Source organism: Cephus cinctus, unplaced genomic scaffold (assembly GCF_000341935.2).
Source record: "Cephus cinctus unplaced genomic scaffold, Ccin1 Ccin1_scaffold0123, whole genome shotgun sequence".
NCBI lineage: Eukaryota > Metazoa > Arthropoda > Insecta > Hymenoptera > Cephidae > Cephus > Cephus cinctus.
In genome coordinates this window covers 3,370,770-3,387,500 of record NW_014332857.1, presented here as the reverse complement: position 1 = coordinate 3,387,500, position 16,731 = coordinate 3,370,770, and the positions used below count along the sequence as shown (strand labels likewise).

Sequence of the window (16,731 nt, the reverse complement as noted above, 5' to 3'; positions counted from 1 at the left end):
AGGACTGCAAATCACGGGATTTAGAGTTTTCAAGGTACCTATAGTGAGTTTCAGCGGTTGATGATCTGGTCGGGTGGGGGTTTTATCCAGCTTTATTCAGCTTTTCCCCACTTACGAAACCTAGACCTCGACACCCCTTAGGGACGCTCCACCTTGCTGATGGTGGCACGTAGGAGGTGATGGGGTTCGAAATGAGTAATTCCTGGTAGATCATATTAGAGACTTCATCCACTGAATAATCATCTAGGCTTTCTTTTGGTTTTAGCTTCCTTAGCAAATGACGTCAAAAAGTTTGACGAAAGTTTACACGGATTCTTCATCGAAACAATGAAAATACGTTCGGCGGTGCTTCAGGAGAGTTCAAGAATACTTCAAAAATTTCATAGACACCTACTTTTGCTTTGCTGTCTTCGTGAAATTTCGCGGGTCAAAACAACGGAACTTCGGCCCCTTCTGAAGGAGATGGAAGATTTATCAGAAAAATTGTCAATCCTGGAGGAAGCCGTGATCGACGTAAAAAATCGCTATGAAAATTTGTGCAAGAGAGAGAAATTGCTAGAGGGTAAATTTCGAGGTGAATTCAACGACCTGAAGCAGCCAATGATGGAACATCTTTTGAGACATTATCGAAGAAGACCGCGAGCAGGCCAGATAACGTGTACGTCGATAACCCATCTTACCGACGTAGGAAAGTGCGTTGTTACCGGCGATAAATCCGACATCTTACCCAAAGAGTGTTTGGATTTTCTCAAAGGATTAGAAATCTTGGACGTCATGCCGAACAACCTGCCGTCGCAAATTGACAGCAGCCATTGGTTCGTGTTGTGCAAATTACGAAGAATCAAAATTGAAATGGAAATGAAGGTAGAAAAACAATTGTTTACCAAGTATATCGTTGTTCTACAAACAACAAAGCTCTCTTTGTTCCAGATCAAGTCTTGTACCGTTGAACTTGCCGAAGCCGAACAAACATTTTCCTCGTATCAAAAACATTGCCAATTAATTCAAACAAGAATAACAAATGTCAAAGATATTATTAAAAAATTGAAAAACGATCGTTCCGAAATTCTCGAGGACAGAGAAGTTCAAATGGTCTTGAAAACGGGTCAAGTCGAAGTACAACTCCGGGGTGGTCCCAATGATTTTCAAAATACAGTCTTAGTACCAACTGTCGAACTTCTACACGTGAACGAAGCAATACTTGAGGCAGGTCGTGAAAAATTAAATTTCATGAACAGAAGCTTGGAATTTCGTAGAACAATCCTGTACAAGGAATGGCGCCACTATCGTATGAGAATGACAGTTAACGACCTGAGGGACGAGTTGAAAGTGCTGGAAAGTGTGAAGGTACATAATTTTCAGACTCGAAAATCTATACGAATTAATCCATACAAAAACAATGCAAAGAATTCCTGCAAAACGACAGTAGCTTGTCGCGATTTTTATAAGTGATGTATGACGAGGCCCCTGGACGAGGTTGAATTTTTATTGGCAAGTGCAATGAAAAAAAAAATATATTTTCAATGACTCTACAAGATAATAAAAAGAAGTGCAATAAGATTAAAATATTCAAATTACAAGGATAATTTAATGTCAATGACGACGAAGTACGTTAAGTTCACAACGTTTCGCTTGTATGATTATTTTAAGAATCCAATTTACCTCGGGACAAGTTCCTTGAAGTACGTCCCACATTTTCTTTCTTGGAATATTCGTGTTGCCATGTCAGTACGTATAGCGAGTACAGTGTACGCACTGTTGGTACTGACTGTAGGCAGTCATTGTTCATTTCCGCGATAATTCGTCAGGAGAATAAAGATGAATTATGGCTACGTGTCTTGTTACCGCTGTAGGGGTCACGTGACTTGTTCGAGAACAGTCAAGTTAAAAAATATTCTTGTTGCAGTTATATGTTGTAGATGAATTTTTGTCAACAACCTTGTTCCTTTCTTTTTTTTTCTAGATCACTAAAAACATACGCAAATATCTGACGAGTCGTGTTGAAAATACGTCGTACGGTGTGAAGAACGTCGAGACTTGCGAATCGATTATGAAATCAACAAAACAGGTGATTTATTATTATTGTCGATTTCGTTAGTGAGCCTTGTTGATGTAGTAATATATGGATCGATGAGTAATAACGAATATGTAATATTATGAGTATTTTCAGCGGTTCCAGAAAATACTCGACAAGGAGAAAAGACGTTTGGACGAAATTGTCAAAGAGATACGAAAATGGGAATTGAGGAATAAAAAAATTCTTGACAATATCGAAAATTCGAAATCCGAACATTTTCAAATGGAATTGCTCGCCCGTCAGGATATTTACAAAAAACGTGAAAAATGGACAAACGAGAAGATTAATGCGATAATGAAAAAGGGACGATTGTTGAAAAATGTTCATGATAATTTTGCGGAATTGATTTTGTTGAAATCGCAACTTGAATCATTGAAATTAAAAACTTATCCTACGTTAAGATTCAAAACTTACGATAATAAATAAATTAATGTTTTACTTGTAATAACGGAAAATACGTTTATGCTCTTAAGCATAACTATCGTGTATTGCAGAATTGCTGATAATCCAAGGAAAGTCTAATACTTGTTTTCGAAGACTTAACCACTGAACCGATAATTGTTTGTTTGTTGTGACTTTGAAAAATTATTTATGTTTTTTATTTAATTACTGATATGATATTAGAATTCGCGGAAAAATATGAGATTAGAGAAACTAGTAAGTTTGCAGAATTACTTTTTTCTCGTTACATATCTAAAAGTTGCCTTATCGCACCGCATTAATTTGGCCGCGAAAAAAAGAAAATTATCATATTACTTTTAATATGGCGTAAGAAAAAAAAAAGATGAACAAATTTTACGAGTTCAATTTTTATTTTATTTATCGCTTCCACTTGGCGCTATCAATTATTTCGAATGCGTTACTAACCAGAAACTGACTTCGGGGAATTACCGGTTTCCTTCTGCGACACAACTGGCATTTGACACGGCAAAGTGTAACCCGCCTTAGTGTAAGTAAACGTGCATACGTGCGCTCATGTGAACCATCGAGGACACGCGACTATTGAACTTGAAACTCGCTTACACTTAAAGCCTCCTTGAAAGTAAACAGCAGCAAAACGAAATACTGCGAAACGATTCGAAAACGAAATTCAATTATTGCGTTTATTTGATGTAAAAATGTAAATAATACTTGAACATAAGAATAACGTCTGATAATATATTTATAATCCATAGAAACTTTTTCGATAGGAATATCTCGTATAATAATAATAGTACGGGCCAAGAACGAAGAGAAAAAGAAAGTTACATAGAGACGACCTATTCTAAATTTAAACAAGTCAATTACACAAGCTTCAAAGAAAAATATTTACAAGCAAAGAATACGATTTTTACGTTTGCAGTAAAAATTTCTGTTTGCCATTAATTGTCGACAATTCGAAAACTCTACCAAGAAATTATTTTGTTCTTCGTTGTATTCTACAAAAAGTTGTATGCTAACATAATGCAACAAAAATGATTGTATCTTCCAAACAATGTACTTTCACAAAAAAAATCAGTGTAGTTGACGAGATATGAAAAATAAATTTGGCTAAAAGTCACGTTGAAAGTTCATGGCTCAGATTTGAACTATATAAAAATAGAAATTAATTGATTGGGATTAACAAAGAGTGCACTTGATAACTCAATAACAGTTGTGCTGCGGAACGGGATTTGCCCCACCCGTCCAATGAGGAAAGTTTGCATCTATATAAGAAGGAACATTAAGAAACTTCTCAGCAGTCCTAACCAGTCCTGGTCTGGTTGTGATTGTCATTGAAAAATATTGTTTTCGAACGTACAGTTGTTTACGATTGTTGTCGCAATTATTGATTGTTCAGTTTTAGGCTGATTTTTTGTGTGTCGTCGTTACCTCCCAAAAGAAAGCACCGGTAGCTGTGAAAAATTTCTTGTACAACCGTTAGAAATTCAGTGCAGCATGTACGGCTCAATGTTTTTGCTGTTGTTTGTTTTGGCCCTAGGCCACGTGCAAGCCAACAAAACTGTTGTGTGTAAGTTTTACAAAAACCAATGATTATTATGATGATCGCAATTGACATTTCAAGTTTCGATATTTCATTGACGTCTAGACAAGGTTTTTTTCTTTTGAGTCAAATTTTTATGCAATATCAAAAAAAAGCGAAAAACAACTATATACGAAATCAGTTGTGCGACAGAATAGAATTAGTTGATCTTCATTGGCGAAGAAAGCAGAGAAACGTAAAGAGAGCGAACGTGTCCAAAATATTATGAAAAATGGATATTACAAAAATTATTTTCAAACCAGACTGCGATTCTGACTTTTGCTTCGTATCGAGACAACACATACAAAAACAATATTAATCACGAGAAACCGATTAATTTCAATCCGTTATTTTTTTGAATAATTATTTTTTTTCAACTGCAATTTCCTCAATATACCATTCTGCATTCCAAATTACCGGTCACGACTACGTTGTAATTAATTATGTCAAATAATTATCGAATGATTTAAATCAATTCCAAAAACCGATTGACAAATCAACAATACAAATTTCAGTTACCATGTGCGTACCAGAAATTTATTGGCAGGAGTGCGTCGACATGATGCAGGAATCGGCTCGCGAAGGTATCCCAATGTATTGTACTTCCGGTCGCGATCGGTACGACTGTATAGACAAAGTCGGTAAAAAAGAAGCCGATGTGGTGGCAGTCGATCCCGAAGACATGTATCTAGCTGCCAAAAGTCAATTAGCAAAAGACGCTGGGTACAATGTTATCGAACAGGTAAACGAATATACATATATAATAAATATTAAAAATAAAATTTTTATATTTTTAAAAATAAATTTTTAAAAATAAATTATATTATTTTTAAAAATATATTTTTAAAAATAAATTTTAATATATAATAAATATTAAAAATAAAATTTTTTTGGAAAAAAATCAAATTTATACGATAAAAATAAAATAGGTGAGAACAAAGGAAGAGCCGGATGCCCCGTACCGTTACGAAGCAGTCGCAGTGATACACAAGGACCTGAACATCAGTAACGTGCAAGGACTTCAAGGATTAAAATCCTGTCACACGGGAGTGGGAAGGAACGTCGGATACAAAATACCAATAACAAAACTCACGGCTATGGGTGTCCTGCAGAATATTAATAACCCTGAATATTCAGCCCGCGAGAACGAGCTGCGGGCTCTGAGCACATTTTTCAAAAAAGGATGCCTCGTCGGTACCTGGTCGCCCGACCCATTAATTCATCAAAGGCTGAGTACGTGATGATCGTCATTACAAAAAATGACGAATCGAACGACCAATGACACATTTATATGCTCGATTACCTTCGCAGAGGAAACTTACAGCAACATGTGCGCCCTTTGCGAGAAACCGGAAGTCTGCGACTATCCAGACATTTACTCCGGATACGAAGGTGCCCTGAGGTGTCTTGCGCATAACGGGGGCGACGTGGCTTGGACCAAAGTTATTTACGTAAAGCGATTCTTCGGACTTCCGGTTGGGGTCTCGCCTGCTCTACCCTCTAATGAGAATCCTGCGGACTTCCGGTACTTCTGTCCTGACGGAAGTAAGGTACCGATTGACGCTACCACCAAACCTTGCACCTGGGCTGCACGACCTTGGCAGGGATACATGACGAATGGGAACGTTCGCGATGTTAACGTCATGCAACAGGTATGACGATTTTGTAATTAATTAGAAAAAAATTTGAGACTAAAGTTAACGTTTGAATCTCATGAATTTTATTAAACGGTGAAATTAAATTTTTAGGAATTGACCGAACTGGGTAGACTGGGTGAAACCGAAAAGGCCAAGTGGTGGAAGGACCTGATGTTGCTCAACGAGAAAACAATAGCGGTGGCAGCGCCGCCAGTGGCGCCGGAGGAACATTTGAGGAATGCAAAGTACATGGACGTCATCGAGAGGAATTCAGGTGCGCCCGAGAGAAACGCACGCTGGTGCGTTTGGAGCGAAGCTGCTTTTGAAAAATGTCAGGCGCTTGCAAAAGCAGCATTTTCTAGGTATTACAATTTTTTGGATAATTTTTACGGTCAGTAGAACCTATGACGACACTGATGAATATAATTAATATGTTTAATTATTATTCACGTAGGGACGTAAGGCCCAGAGTTGAATGCTTACGCGAACAAAACGAAGCATCTTGTCTGACAGCTGTGAGAGACAATGGCGCCGATTTGGTTGTTCTTGACGGAGGATCAGTCATCGAAGCGATACAACAGTACAATTTACAGCCTATAATTTCGGAAACTTATGGTAACGGAACAACGGAATTTGGCGAAAGAGCTGCAATCGCCGTTATCAAGAAAGGATCGAATATCAATAATTTAGGTAAAAAGCCTCGACGTGTGTATTTCTTATTTCTACGTCTAAAAATGATCGTTAGAGATCGACAGTGAACTATTTTTTGGTTAAAAATTTGAATTTTCGTAAAAAAAATTTTTTTCGATATTAGTACCAATTTTTCAACTTTTCAGCCGATTTAAGGGGAAAGCGTTCCTGTCACAGCGGTTACAAGGGAGACTTTGCCGGCTGGTCAGCTCCGGTGTACACGTTAAAAAAATATAATTTGATTAAATCCGAAGAGGAAATTTCCAAATTTTTCCCTGCCTCCTGCGCACCTGGTGCGCGCGAGGATTCGAAATTGTGTCAGCTGTGCGTTGGTAACATGGCGTCCAATGACGACAGAGTGAAACAAGCGACGAAATGTAAGCCTACCGAAGCCGAAGCATATAAGGGCGGCTTGGGTGCTTTGAAGTAGGTGAAATATTTGTTATACTTAATCAAGGCCTTTAATTATTTTTATCAGCCGTAAATGTATTTTTTAAATACTTTTTCGAAACAGATGCTTGACCACTGGAAACGGAGACGTGGCCTTCCTGTCGGCTCCGAGTCTCCTGCAGTCACGTGAGTATATCGTATTGTTGCTGCTTCACGTCGCACAATTAGTATACGACGAATAGAAAGCATAATCGAGCACGTGGTTTCCAAAGTCTATAATCGTCATACTGTTTTTCAAAAGTGCACGGAACAAATTCGGAAAGCAGCGCTAGCGGCTCGGACTACATGCTGATATGCCCGAACAGTGGTTTAGCAACGCCAGAAAACTGGCTTCAATGTAACTTGGGACTGGAACCGCCACGAGTTGTCCTTAGCTCTGCTGCGAAAACTGCAAATGCACTCGAAGAGCTAATTCACGGTGTTTTGGCATCGAGCAGCCTCTATGGCAAAAATCAAGATCTTCTTCGTTTGTTCGGCAGCTGGGGTGGACAGTCGAATTTAATTTTTAAGGTAACTCAACGTTACACCCGTTGTTCGTGACTAGTGTGCTAACAAAATAATATTTTTGTCATTCACAAATTTATTTCAGGACGAAGCAACCGGCCTTGTGTCCGTCGAAAACACTTGGGATAAATGGGAGGCCTGGAAAGCTACCCGGGATAATTACAAGTATCTGTAAAGTCAGTCCCGACGCGATCGATTCACTGATTCTTTAGTGCTTCCGCAGCGAGAACCTCCTGAAAAAAAAAATGTCTCAGCCTGCAGTAAGGCCTTGCTGTTATTCGTAACTGATAATATAGCTTTCAGCATTATGCATATGTCGCATATTATTTTTATGGCGTAAGCAGTGATACTTTGTACGTGTAAAAGCAGTTTATAATAAAAACAAATTATTGTGTATAACTTTGTTTTACTTTCCTCTCGATGACGTACAACTGTCACTCCTACAGTAGATACGTATACGACTTGATACTGACGTGACAAAAGGACTCGGTCGAGTCTCGTGCCAAGTATAGGCTACCTGCTGTACAGGACAGATTTTAGCTGAGTCAATTCTTGTACCTTAAGACGTTATAGGAAATTCTGAAAATACAATTGACTAGGCTAATGCTATATCATATAATAAGCAGATATACAGTGACTCATGTACTTGGCATTAACAATATCATTTTGATACTTTTTGTTAGAGGAATTCACAACACTCCTGTACTTGTCATAGTTTTTTTAGACGTATTATTTGGGAGGGATTTCATTTTCTTCGATTTTATCGAATGAATTTAACCCTCGACCGAGGATAACTTGCGGCGCGTACCGACGTAGTTCATTGTTTGTCCGCCAGCAGAGAGGGCGCCACAGGCCAGGTCGGTAACGGACAAGTTGTAAGGTTATTATTTATCGTTTCAAGCTACTGATATATTGACAGTTTCACTTCGAATTTTAAAGCATCGATTGAACACGGTAAGACGGACAATGTTATATGGAATTCAAGCTTACTCAGATGCATCTTCAGTCTTTGAACGTTTGACAAACGGCTGTTGGCGTGATATCATTTACAATGAAAAAAATTCACTTTGTACTATCTGATTTCGTCGAGTCTTCCTTCTTAGCTTTTTCTTCCGCAGCTTTTTCCTTTTCCTTACGTTCCCTTTCTTCTCGAAGTTTCTGCAACTGTCTCTGCGTCTCTTTTCGGAAATATTCTTCCTGACTAGCCACTGATTTCTCTTCGAAAATGTCACGCTTGGTACCGTCACCACGACGGCGACGTCGCTCCGACCGCAATGCTTCGTCGCGATGAAAATTTCGATATCCTCGTATATATTCGAGATAGTGTAATAAAGGTTTTCGAAACATTTTTCATTGATCGGGTGTCATAATTAATTTTTTTTAGAATTTAAAATTTGTGTACGATCCAACAGTGATTTTTAAAAATTCGTTTCAGACTTAATTCAATTTTGGTTATGTCGAAAGAAACCTAAAAAATTACTAAAAACCGTTGCGCGAGAAGTTGGCCTAAAATTTTGCCAAAACAATTTCGAGTCGTCACGAACTCTTCTATTATCAACGTGTAATTCACATTGCTGTGGATCTTCGGACACTGCAGGTTTGAACGGTAGTTGACAAAAACAACAAAGATACACGAATCAGCGATGATTCGTAACAATGTTCTGTGACGAATCAAAATAAAAAGTGCACAAGGAACAATCACGTGCAGAACCTCGTATCGTCGTCACAAATCAAGATTCATGCGTCACAAAACATCCTACGAATTCGAAGCGTCCGGAACATGTGCTTGGAAAATGAGGAAAAAAAAGGTAAAGGAACGTCAATAAATTGCTAATTGCATAAAGTGTCAGCAATTCCTCACTATTTCACTGTACGTGACTGTACTGCAATTACGAATTGTCGCGCATGCGCGTTCCGCATCAACGCACGCAAACTGTTTCAGCATAAATTAAAAGTCCGTGAATCATATTTCATCGATCCTCCCGATCTGCGCGATTGGCTATAATCTTTTATAAATACGAAATTAACACAAAGTATTTTTCAAGCATGCTAATAAAGCGAGTAACTTCGCGTCTATACTGTTGATCCGTAAGCTGTCCTTACAGCGCGTCTTCCTTGTCTCACTTATTTTTTATTGGATCTTCCGTCTCTACCAGGCCCAGGAAACCACCCGAGTTACCACGTTCTGAGAAATTTCGATGCGTGACGAATATTAGGCACCGAACGTTCGAAAGGTGGAAAAACATTGTACGTTCGATTCTTAGAACTTTACTGATCCGTGATTCTCCGCGTTAAGGTCGAATTAAGGAAAGCGAAAACAGGAGGGAGAAAGAGAGAAGATGATATCACGAAAAATAACAAGGACAAGGAAAAGGACGAAAACTATTTTCAATTCAATCGCACGAAAAGGACTCAACTGAACCGTGCAACGGTGTATCTCAATGTACCTTAGTTCTGTTTAACGTTTAATTAGGACTCTGCTCATTGACGGTAGCAAATTCAACGCGGCGACGCATTTACGCGCTACGTTCGTTAGAAAGTTAATTCCCGGCCAAGGTTATTGACTGCGCCATTAACAAAGAGCAATTACCACCTTTTTTTAATGATATGAAAATTTTATTCACTGCCCTTCACATTTTTCATATTACCCACACACGCTTGGATTTCGATTTTGACGGCGATCATTAGGCATTTTCATTGACCTATCTTAGAGTTGTGTTTGCTTGATATAAAGACAAGGTAATACAAACACTATTTAAAATTATGAGAATTGTACTTATCGCGGAAGAGTGATAAGGAGTATACATACGTAGAATAAAAAAGGGGATGTTAGCTTATCGCGATAAGCGCAATCATATTATGTTGTGATGGACGAACAAGGACGATTTACAAAATCGCATTCGAATTGCATCGCATTCCTGTGGGATCTAGAAAATCGTTACGAGATCCTGAACGGGTATATGAAAAATAAAAATTTCCTGAAAAAAAGAATAATTCCTGGTAAGTATTACGGAGTCTATTGATTTTTGATAACGACAAATAAATTGTCAATGGAAGAAAATTCCGAAGCGACAGCATTGAATCCCATGCTCAGTTATACTTTGTCTCATAATTTTTTGGCATGCAGATAAAAAAAGCATGAGATTCATTTCTTTCAAGAAAATGTGATTGAAGATGCAATTTACAGGATGAGTCAAAAAGTGAATCCGAGCTCATCCACAGGAGCAGAATTATATTTAGTTGTAATGAAGCAATAATGAGGACGTTACAGAAACCGCATTGGCTCTAAACCACATTCCTGTGGGATCATAATGGCTTCAAAGAAATTTTTAGGAAATTCTTATCAGCTGAATTAAAATAAAATTTCACCGAAACAAAAAGTCTTAGAAGTACCATTCAAATTAATGATAATTATTTTTGAATCGATAGAACATTAAGAAATAAATTTTTTCTCCCATTAGAGGATAACTTTTCTTGATTCACTATATCGATATATTTTTTTTTGTAAATATATATGTATATATACATACACACTGTATATATCCTTAAGGCGAAACACGACACAATCAGCAGTCCTCCACTCTCTTGAAATTTCTTAAAACCTAATGAAAACGTAATGATCAGGCCAAACCTGTCCGGATCGCACGACATTCTAGAAGCTTGTGTAGACTCAGTGCCGTGTAGTAACAAAATTTCAAAAATTCATTCACACGCGTCGAATAAACGTTCAAAAAAAAAAAGGATAAAATATCCTCAATCTCTCTTCGTAATTTCCTCATCCTCCATCTCCTCTTCTTCTTCATCTCGTACTCCTTTTATTATTATTCGTCGACTACCAGCCCAGCGGGTTTTCCTCCACTGGACATCCCAGTGTTTTAGTTCGGCCGCTGTCGTTGTCCAATGGCGTCCCATATATATACAAGGTTGCTGCACGAGTAAAACACTGTTTGAGTCCTAAGCCGATCGGCGAACACGTTTTGTCTCTCGGTGCAATAACTAATAAGTGGAAGTTATTTTATTGGCAGTTTTTAAAAATAAGGATTAAAAATGACTGTAAAAAGTTTATTACAAAACCTCGCAATTTGCAAAGTGCAATAACCAACTGATTGAAATTAAACAGCAAATACGTGGATCGTTAAAAATTTATAAAAATCATAAAACCCCGTTCACACCGATAGAAACGTGTTTACCTTGAATATTATTATTATTTATTAAATACAACGTGCTATTGTGACAACAAGCTATTTAACTGCTGACGTAGAAAATCGTCAATGCTCAATAGTTCGTCTCGTGTGTGGTGATTAAAAAAGAAAAAAAATTTTTTTCAAATTTATTTATCCTTTATCAAAAAGTGACTCCGGCGACTAAGCGAACGTTATTACTTCACTTCGACAAGTCCGACGTTCTATGGCGACACGAGGATGCGATATCGTTGTTGATTAAATTAATTAATTAATTAATTAAAAGGAGCATAGAGACAGGGATAATAAATAATAAATTTATCAATCGTTATAACAGTTCATTCGTTTCCTGTGCGTCTCTCCTTATCTTCGACTTACTCTCAAATAACATTAACTTTAGCAATGATGGGCTTTGCTTTGTCGCGTATGACAGTTTTCAAATTTCGACGAATTCCCGAAAACACTATTAGCCGCCGATTGACGCGCTGTCGCAGAATTAAGAAATAGACTTTTATTTTATCTCCTCGTTCAATCGTCAACGCATACGTCTCGTACCCGCCTTGACGTTGAAGACTGAAAAATTAACGAGCTCAAAATTTATAACAGTAAAACTTCGACTTCGACTAAATGATTTTATAGTGTTGTTAATGCGTAAAGTCAATAAAGGAAAGTCAAGTCACAAAGTCGTGTAAAAACGATAAGTCGCTTGACAGATTTTCAGGTGCAGCGGAAGAATCGTAAACACTTAAAGAGCTGGTTCTGTGCAAAATTCATCATTTTGCGATTAGGTCGGCAGTTGGGTTTTATGAAAATCTGAAAATTTTGTTTTGATTTAATTTTTCATTTTTTTTTTAATGTGCGATTGGGAATTGTGTTAATTAAATAATTTTTTTTTATCTTTGATATACAATTTTTTTTATCGTCATTTACCATCATTCACCATGACTTTCGACGCGAGTGTTCCGCTTACCGATGGTAACAATGTTAAAATAATAAATGGGGGAAAGACGAATTTGGCGAATATCGAAATTCGCGAATATCGTCGAAGATGGTTGGTGCTGTTCATCTTCGTCCTGTTTGCTGCGTCCAATATGAATCATTGGGTTCAGTACTCCATTATTGGCAACATAGTATCCAAGTATGAATTAATATTAAAATTATACAAAAATATGGAAATTCCATTAAACTGAAAAAATTTGCATTTTTGAATAATTCGCATTATTATACAATTCCAAGTGATCTCAGCGACAAGTAGCGTCACGGGGTTTGTGCAATAATTCTGCGAAAAACTTGTGATCATAATCGAGAATATTTTGCACGCCGACGCTATTTGAAAAACTGAAAAGAATAATAATAAAAGTATCATCCAGGTGACTAATCGCTTGGGTTCTTCATGTAATTAGAATAGGCGGGAAAAAATGTAAGAAAATTTCAAATTTCAAATCAATCGACCAGTCGATATCAAATTTCCTTTTTTTTTTGTTCAAAGTATCGTGAAAATGATTACGCATAATTATCGTGTGCCAAATAAACAATTATCGAGGACGCGCAATAGTGGACAAACAAGTGGAAAATCTGATAGGATATCTGCATTTATTACCCATCTTTTTTTTTATCACAATAAACATCAGCGACCGATTTATTCAAGCACAAGTAGACGATAAGTATACGGGAAATAAACGGTTATGACGTAACACTTCGTAAACTGCCTGATAGCCTTGATTTTAAAATGTCATTACTCCATGGGCCAAAACGTTCCCAGCCCTTTGATTCGCACGTGATTCGCTTTGTACAATCAAAATTATCCCAAGGACGATGAGATATTAACCTTTTATAATTTATGAAAATTAATTATATTTTTAGCACCGAGTATCACCGATGACCGCATATACATTTTTTATACATATAAAAGTACCATTACGTACGTGATACGAAAAATGAAAATTTATACAATTTTCAAAATTTCCCAATATCGACTAAAATATTAACCCATACAACAGGCATACCTAAGGTATGCAGCAGAATCACTGGTTTCCTATGGTAAAGCGGCTTTCGTAAATTAATAATTAATTAAGATAAATAGTGTCAACTGCATTTCTTGATGATTACTTATCATACAATAATTGTCTCTCGGGGCGAAAGGGCATAACAATGTACGAGTGAACTCTTATCAGTGATACTAGGTCATTTGCATTCGCACGACAACGTGCATAGCGTGTCTTTCTTGTTGATAAAAAAATTTCAAAATTTTATTAACTAATTATAGTCCGACCGATATAACGATATACGATGTAATATTATGCACAGATTTAATTAATTTTGAAAATTATTTTCCCTTTCAGATACTACGGTGTTTCGGCAACTACCGTCGACTGGACGTCCATTGTTTTTATGCTGGCTTACATACCTGTTGTTTTTCCCTGTATATATTTTATGGACCGAGTTGGATTGAAATGGATGATTCTGGGAGGATCGATCATCACGTCGATAGGTTCCTGGCTGAAAGCAGTCTCCGTGGCACCAGACAGATTTTACTTGGTGCTACTTGGTCAAAGCATAGTAGCCGTAGCACAGGTAAGTCGCGATAGTATCAATGGAAAAAAAAAAAAGAATTTTTCAACCCCTTTGAACTTTACTCTAAATACACTACAATGTAGAACAGGGGGTTGATTACTGTAAATTGATAATGATAAAGAAATATTTATATTTCATATATTTTAATTCAACAGGTCACTGTGTTATCGGCTCCCGGCCGTATCGCAGCCAACTGGTTCAATTCCAAGCAAGTATCCACGGCAACGTCAATGGGATTGTTCGGCTGTCAATTGGGAATATCTTTGTCATTTTTAATGACCCCGTTGCTCGTGAGAAATCACGAGAATCTGGTAGACATCGGTAACGATATGTCATGGTTTTTTCGTGGAGTTGCTATTTTCTCGACGATCTGTACATTCGCCATATTTTTTTGTGAGTTTTCATTTTTTTAAATTTTGAATATTACAAAAAAGTTTTATTATTCTTTTTTTTTCAAGTTTTCATGGAAGAGCCCCCCTTGCCACCTAGCGAAACGCGGGCTCTTCAAAAGATGAGGAAGGAGGAGAGCAAGGACAGCTTTTTCGAATCGATTAAAAATCTTTTGTGCAATCGGAGCTATTTGGCACTTTGCAATTCATTTGGAATAATAATTGGCATTCTCAATGCCGTTAGCACTCTTCTCAATCCGATGTACTTGATTCACTTTAAGGTAATTGTATTTACGTATTAGGTACGTCGAGTGGGATATAATTTTTTTTTATTAATAATGACACCCTGTATGTATCACCAATTGATTGTGATTTAATGACCGTTCAATTCAATTCTCAATTCTTGATTAAATAGTCTTTATTTTTAATAATTGTTCGCTGTAAGTCTAATGCATTGCGTGGAGACTTTACGACTCGAAAAACGTGAAAATAAGGAATTTTCACGTGTTTTCAATTTTTTTTTTATTTTTACTTTAGAACGGAGAAGCCGAAGCTGGGCAAATAGGACTGGCTATCGTTATAACTGGGATGTTCGGTGCTATAATTTTTGGAGTTATTTTGGACAAAACGAAGAAGTTCAAGTAAGCTTTTATTTTTTCGAAAAAAATGTTGATATTGACAAATCGTTCGTAACGCTTGTGCTGCTTTTTGTTCCAGACTGACAATAACGATTGTTTATTTTGGCGCAACAGCATTTCTTATCATGTTCTCCATTTTTCTACTGCTGGAAATCAAATGGATGGTTTATGTGTCGTCTATTGTTTTTGGGTATTGATCAAATTTTGTAATAAAAAATATTTATTTTGCACATTTTTTACTAAATAATTTTTTTTTAGATTCTTCGTTTCCGGATATTTCTCCGTTGGTTACGAAGTCTGCGCTGAATTTACATATCCAATAAATGAAGGAATGTCAACTGCAATTTTAAACATCACTAATCAAATATACGGAATGATATTTGTGTTAATATTTAGTCGACTAATGGAAGATTACGGGGACTTGTGGACCCACGTGGGACTTGTAGTGGTGATGCTCGTAGGCGGTGTTATCACTATCTTCACGAAAGATTTGCAAAATCGAGAGGGAGCTAACAAGCACGTAAAGAGTACTCCTCTGAAAGAAGTCATTAGCTAGTACTATCGAAGGAAGACTTAGGTAGTACACAAAAAAAAAAACAAAAAAAAAGAAACTAATAACGATTTACCAAAAAAAAAAAGAATACGTTTATTTAGAATTCCAAATGTTGAATTTTTGATAACTATGTAATAAAAGAGTGTAATTCTGGCGTTCGTAAGGACGAGATTATAGTTACGTTAAAAAAAAACAAAAGCTATAACAAAAATATTAATCCGTGCCAAGATGAACAAATTCTCACATTTAAAGTGTATATTTTGTAAAATATATTGTTAAATCCTGCATAATATAATGGGATAATTAGAATTAAGTTTACTAACGTAACGAACATTAATTATTGTCAAAGTGCGAATTTCTTTGTAACTCTTAGTGACGTTAATCTGATCTTGTCGCGAAACAACAAGAGCATATATGAATATATAAAACAAAATTGTGCAGTTCTCGTCCCGTTGTTTGAACAACAACAAAAACAATGATAAACCGAAAGCTTGTCGATGCGCCTCAAGTTTTCTCCATTTATCTTCGTGAAATCAGGATCGTGCAATCAATCAATGAGAACTGGATCGTAATTGTTATTCGTACTATGTGTCGATGAGATATTTGTTTATACGAACAGTGAATCAATTAATTTATTCATAAAATTCAGACTCACATCCTAAGATCGATTAGAATCATTTTCATTGAATGATGTCGCAATCATCCAAGTCATTATTCATGTTAATGAATAGTTAACCATATCAATAAACATATGCGAGCGTGGTTTTGTATTTTAATTGTTAAAAAAAAAATTACGTCATCTTCATTGTTCTTCGTGACGATAGTCAACAAGGCCGAAACCGTTTACATTAAAGGTGCGACATGATGAATTTGTATGCAATTGCAAAAAATTAACAATTGTTCAAATCAATAACAATAATTGTACATTGTGCAATAAATCGTTGATACAAAGCTTTGTATCATTGTATAAACGAAGACGAGTTCATTGACCTCACGTTGTTAACTGATAGAAATAATAGCTGGACTTTGACGGTCG

At 36.7% G+C, this 16,731-nt stretch overlaps 4 protein-coding genes across 10 annotated transcripts in view; 3 read left to right on the top strand and 1 right to left on the bottom strand.

The window, feature by feature from the left end:
- LOC107274953 (cilia- and flagella-associated protein 43) overlaps nt 1–3,640 on the top strand; it is a 10,486-nt gene extending 6,846 nt beyond the window's left edge. Inside the window, exons 14-17 of the mRNA XM_015754590.2 lie at nt 266–864; nt 931–1,347; nt 1,964–2,068; nt 2,171–3,640. Coding sequence (XP_015610076.2) covers nt 266–864; nt 931–1,347; nt 1,964–2,068; nt 2,171–2,503 — 1,454 coding nt within the window. The 3' untranslated portion in view covers nt 2,504–3,640. The remainder of the gene's footprint in view (nt 1–265; nt 865–930; nt 1,348–1,963; nt 2,069–2,170) is intronic.
- Nucleotides 1–16,731, bottom strand: part of LOC107274950 — a 34,681-nt gene that overhangs the window by 10,200 nt on the left and 7,750 nt on the right. Inside the window, exon 1 of one of the 5 annotated variants that reach the window (XM_025079944.1) lies at nt 8,351–8,490. The exons of 1 other annotated variant lie outside the window; for it this stretch is intronic. In XM_025079944.1, the coding sequence (XP_024935712.1) occupies nt 8,351–8,360 (10 nt within the window). In that variant the 5' untranslated portion in view covers nt 8,361–8,490. Of the gene's footprint in view, nt 1–1,662; nt 2,039–8,350; nt 8,491–16,731 lie in introns of those variants that run through there. 3 more of the 5 variants (XM_025079940.1, XM_025079942.1, XM_025079946.1) reach the window with 3 other exon arrangements.
- On the top strand, nt 3,791–7,674 carry LOC107274945 (transferrin). The gene is made up of 10 exons (XM_015754575.2): nt 3,791–4,067; nt 4,595–4,821; nt 5,009–5,312; nt 5,391–5,731; nt 5,828–6,078; nt 6,171–6,406; nt 6,553–6,832; nt 6,921–6,982; nt 7,098–7,366; nt 7,446–7,674. The coding sequence occupies exons 1-10, from the start codon at nt 3,995–3,997 to the stop codon at nt 7,533–7,535; spliced, it is 2,133 nt and encodes a 710-aa protein (XP_015610061.1). The 5' UTR covers nt 3,791–3,994; the 3' UTR covers nt 7,536–7,674.
- Nucleotides 9,150–16,135, top strand: LOC107274949 (feline leukemia virus subgroup C receptor-related protein 2). 3 transcript variants are annotated; one of them, XM_025079949.1, is made up of 7 exons: nt 9,150–9,168; nt 13,884–14,115; nt 14,271–14,508; nt 14,574–14,785; nt 15,042–15,145; nt 15,222–15,332; nt 15,401–16,135. In XM_025079949.1, the coding sequence occupies exons 2-7, from the start codon at nt 13,933–13,935 to the stop codon at nt 15,696–15,698; spliced, it is 1,146 nt and encodes a 381-aa protein (XP_024935717.1). In that variant the 5' UTR covers nt 9,150–9,168; nt 13,884–13,932; the 3' UTR covers nt 15,699–16,135. The 3 variants fall into 3 exon arrangements, with proteins under 3 accessions (XP_024935717.1, XP_015610070.1, XP_024935716.1); XM_015754584.2 differs by lacking the exon at nt 9,150–9,168 and adding an exon at nt 11,133–12,679; XM_025079948.1 differs by lacking the exon at nt 9,150–9,168 and adding an exon at nt 12,736–13,581.

Bases quoted from the DNA above. Each gene is read 5' to 3' on its own strand.
- LOC107274945 (XM_015754575.2), top strand. From the start codon at position 3,995: ATGTACGGCTCAATGTTTTTGCTGTTGTTTGTTTTGGCCCTAGGCCAC. The intron at 5,313-5,390 runs GTACGTGATGAT...TTACCTTCGCAG, and splicing joins ATTAATTCATCAAAGGCTGA to AGGAAACTTACAGCAACATG. The intron at 6,833-6,920 runs GTAGGTGAAATA...TTTTCGAAACAG, and splicing joins GGCGGCTTGGGTGCTTTGAA to ATGCTTGACCACTGGAAACG.
- LOC107274949 (XM_015754584.2), top strand. From the start codon at position 12,483: ATGACTTTCGACGCGAGTGTTCCGCTTACCGATGGTAACAATGTTAAA. The intron at 14,509-14,573 runs GTGAGTTTTCAT...TTTTTTTTCAAG, and splicing joins TACATTCGCCATATTTTTTT to TTTTCATGGAAGAGCCCCCC. The intron at 15,146-15,221 runs GTAAGCTTTTAT...TTTTTGTTCCAG, and splicing joins GACAAAACGAAGAAGTTCAA to ACTGACAATAACGATTGTTT.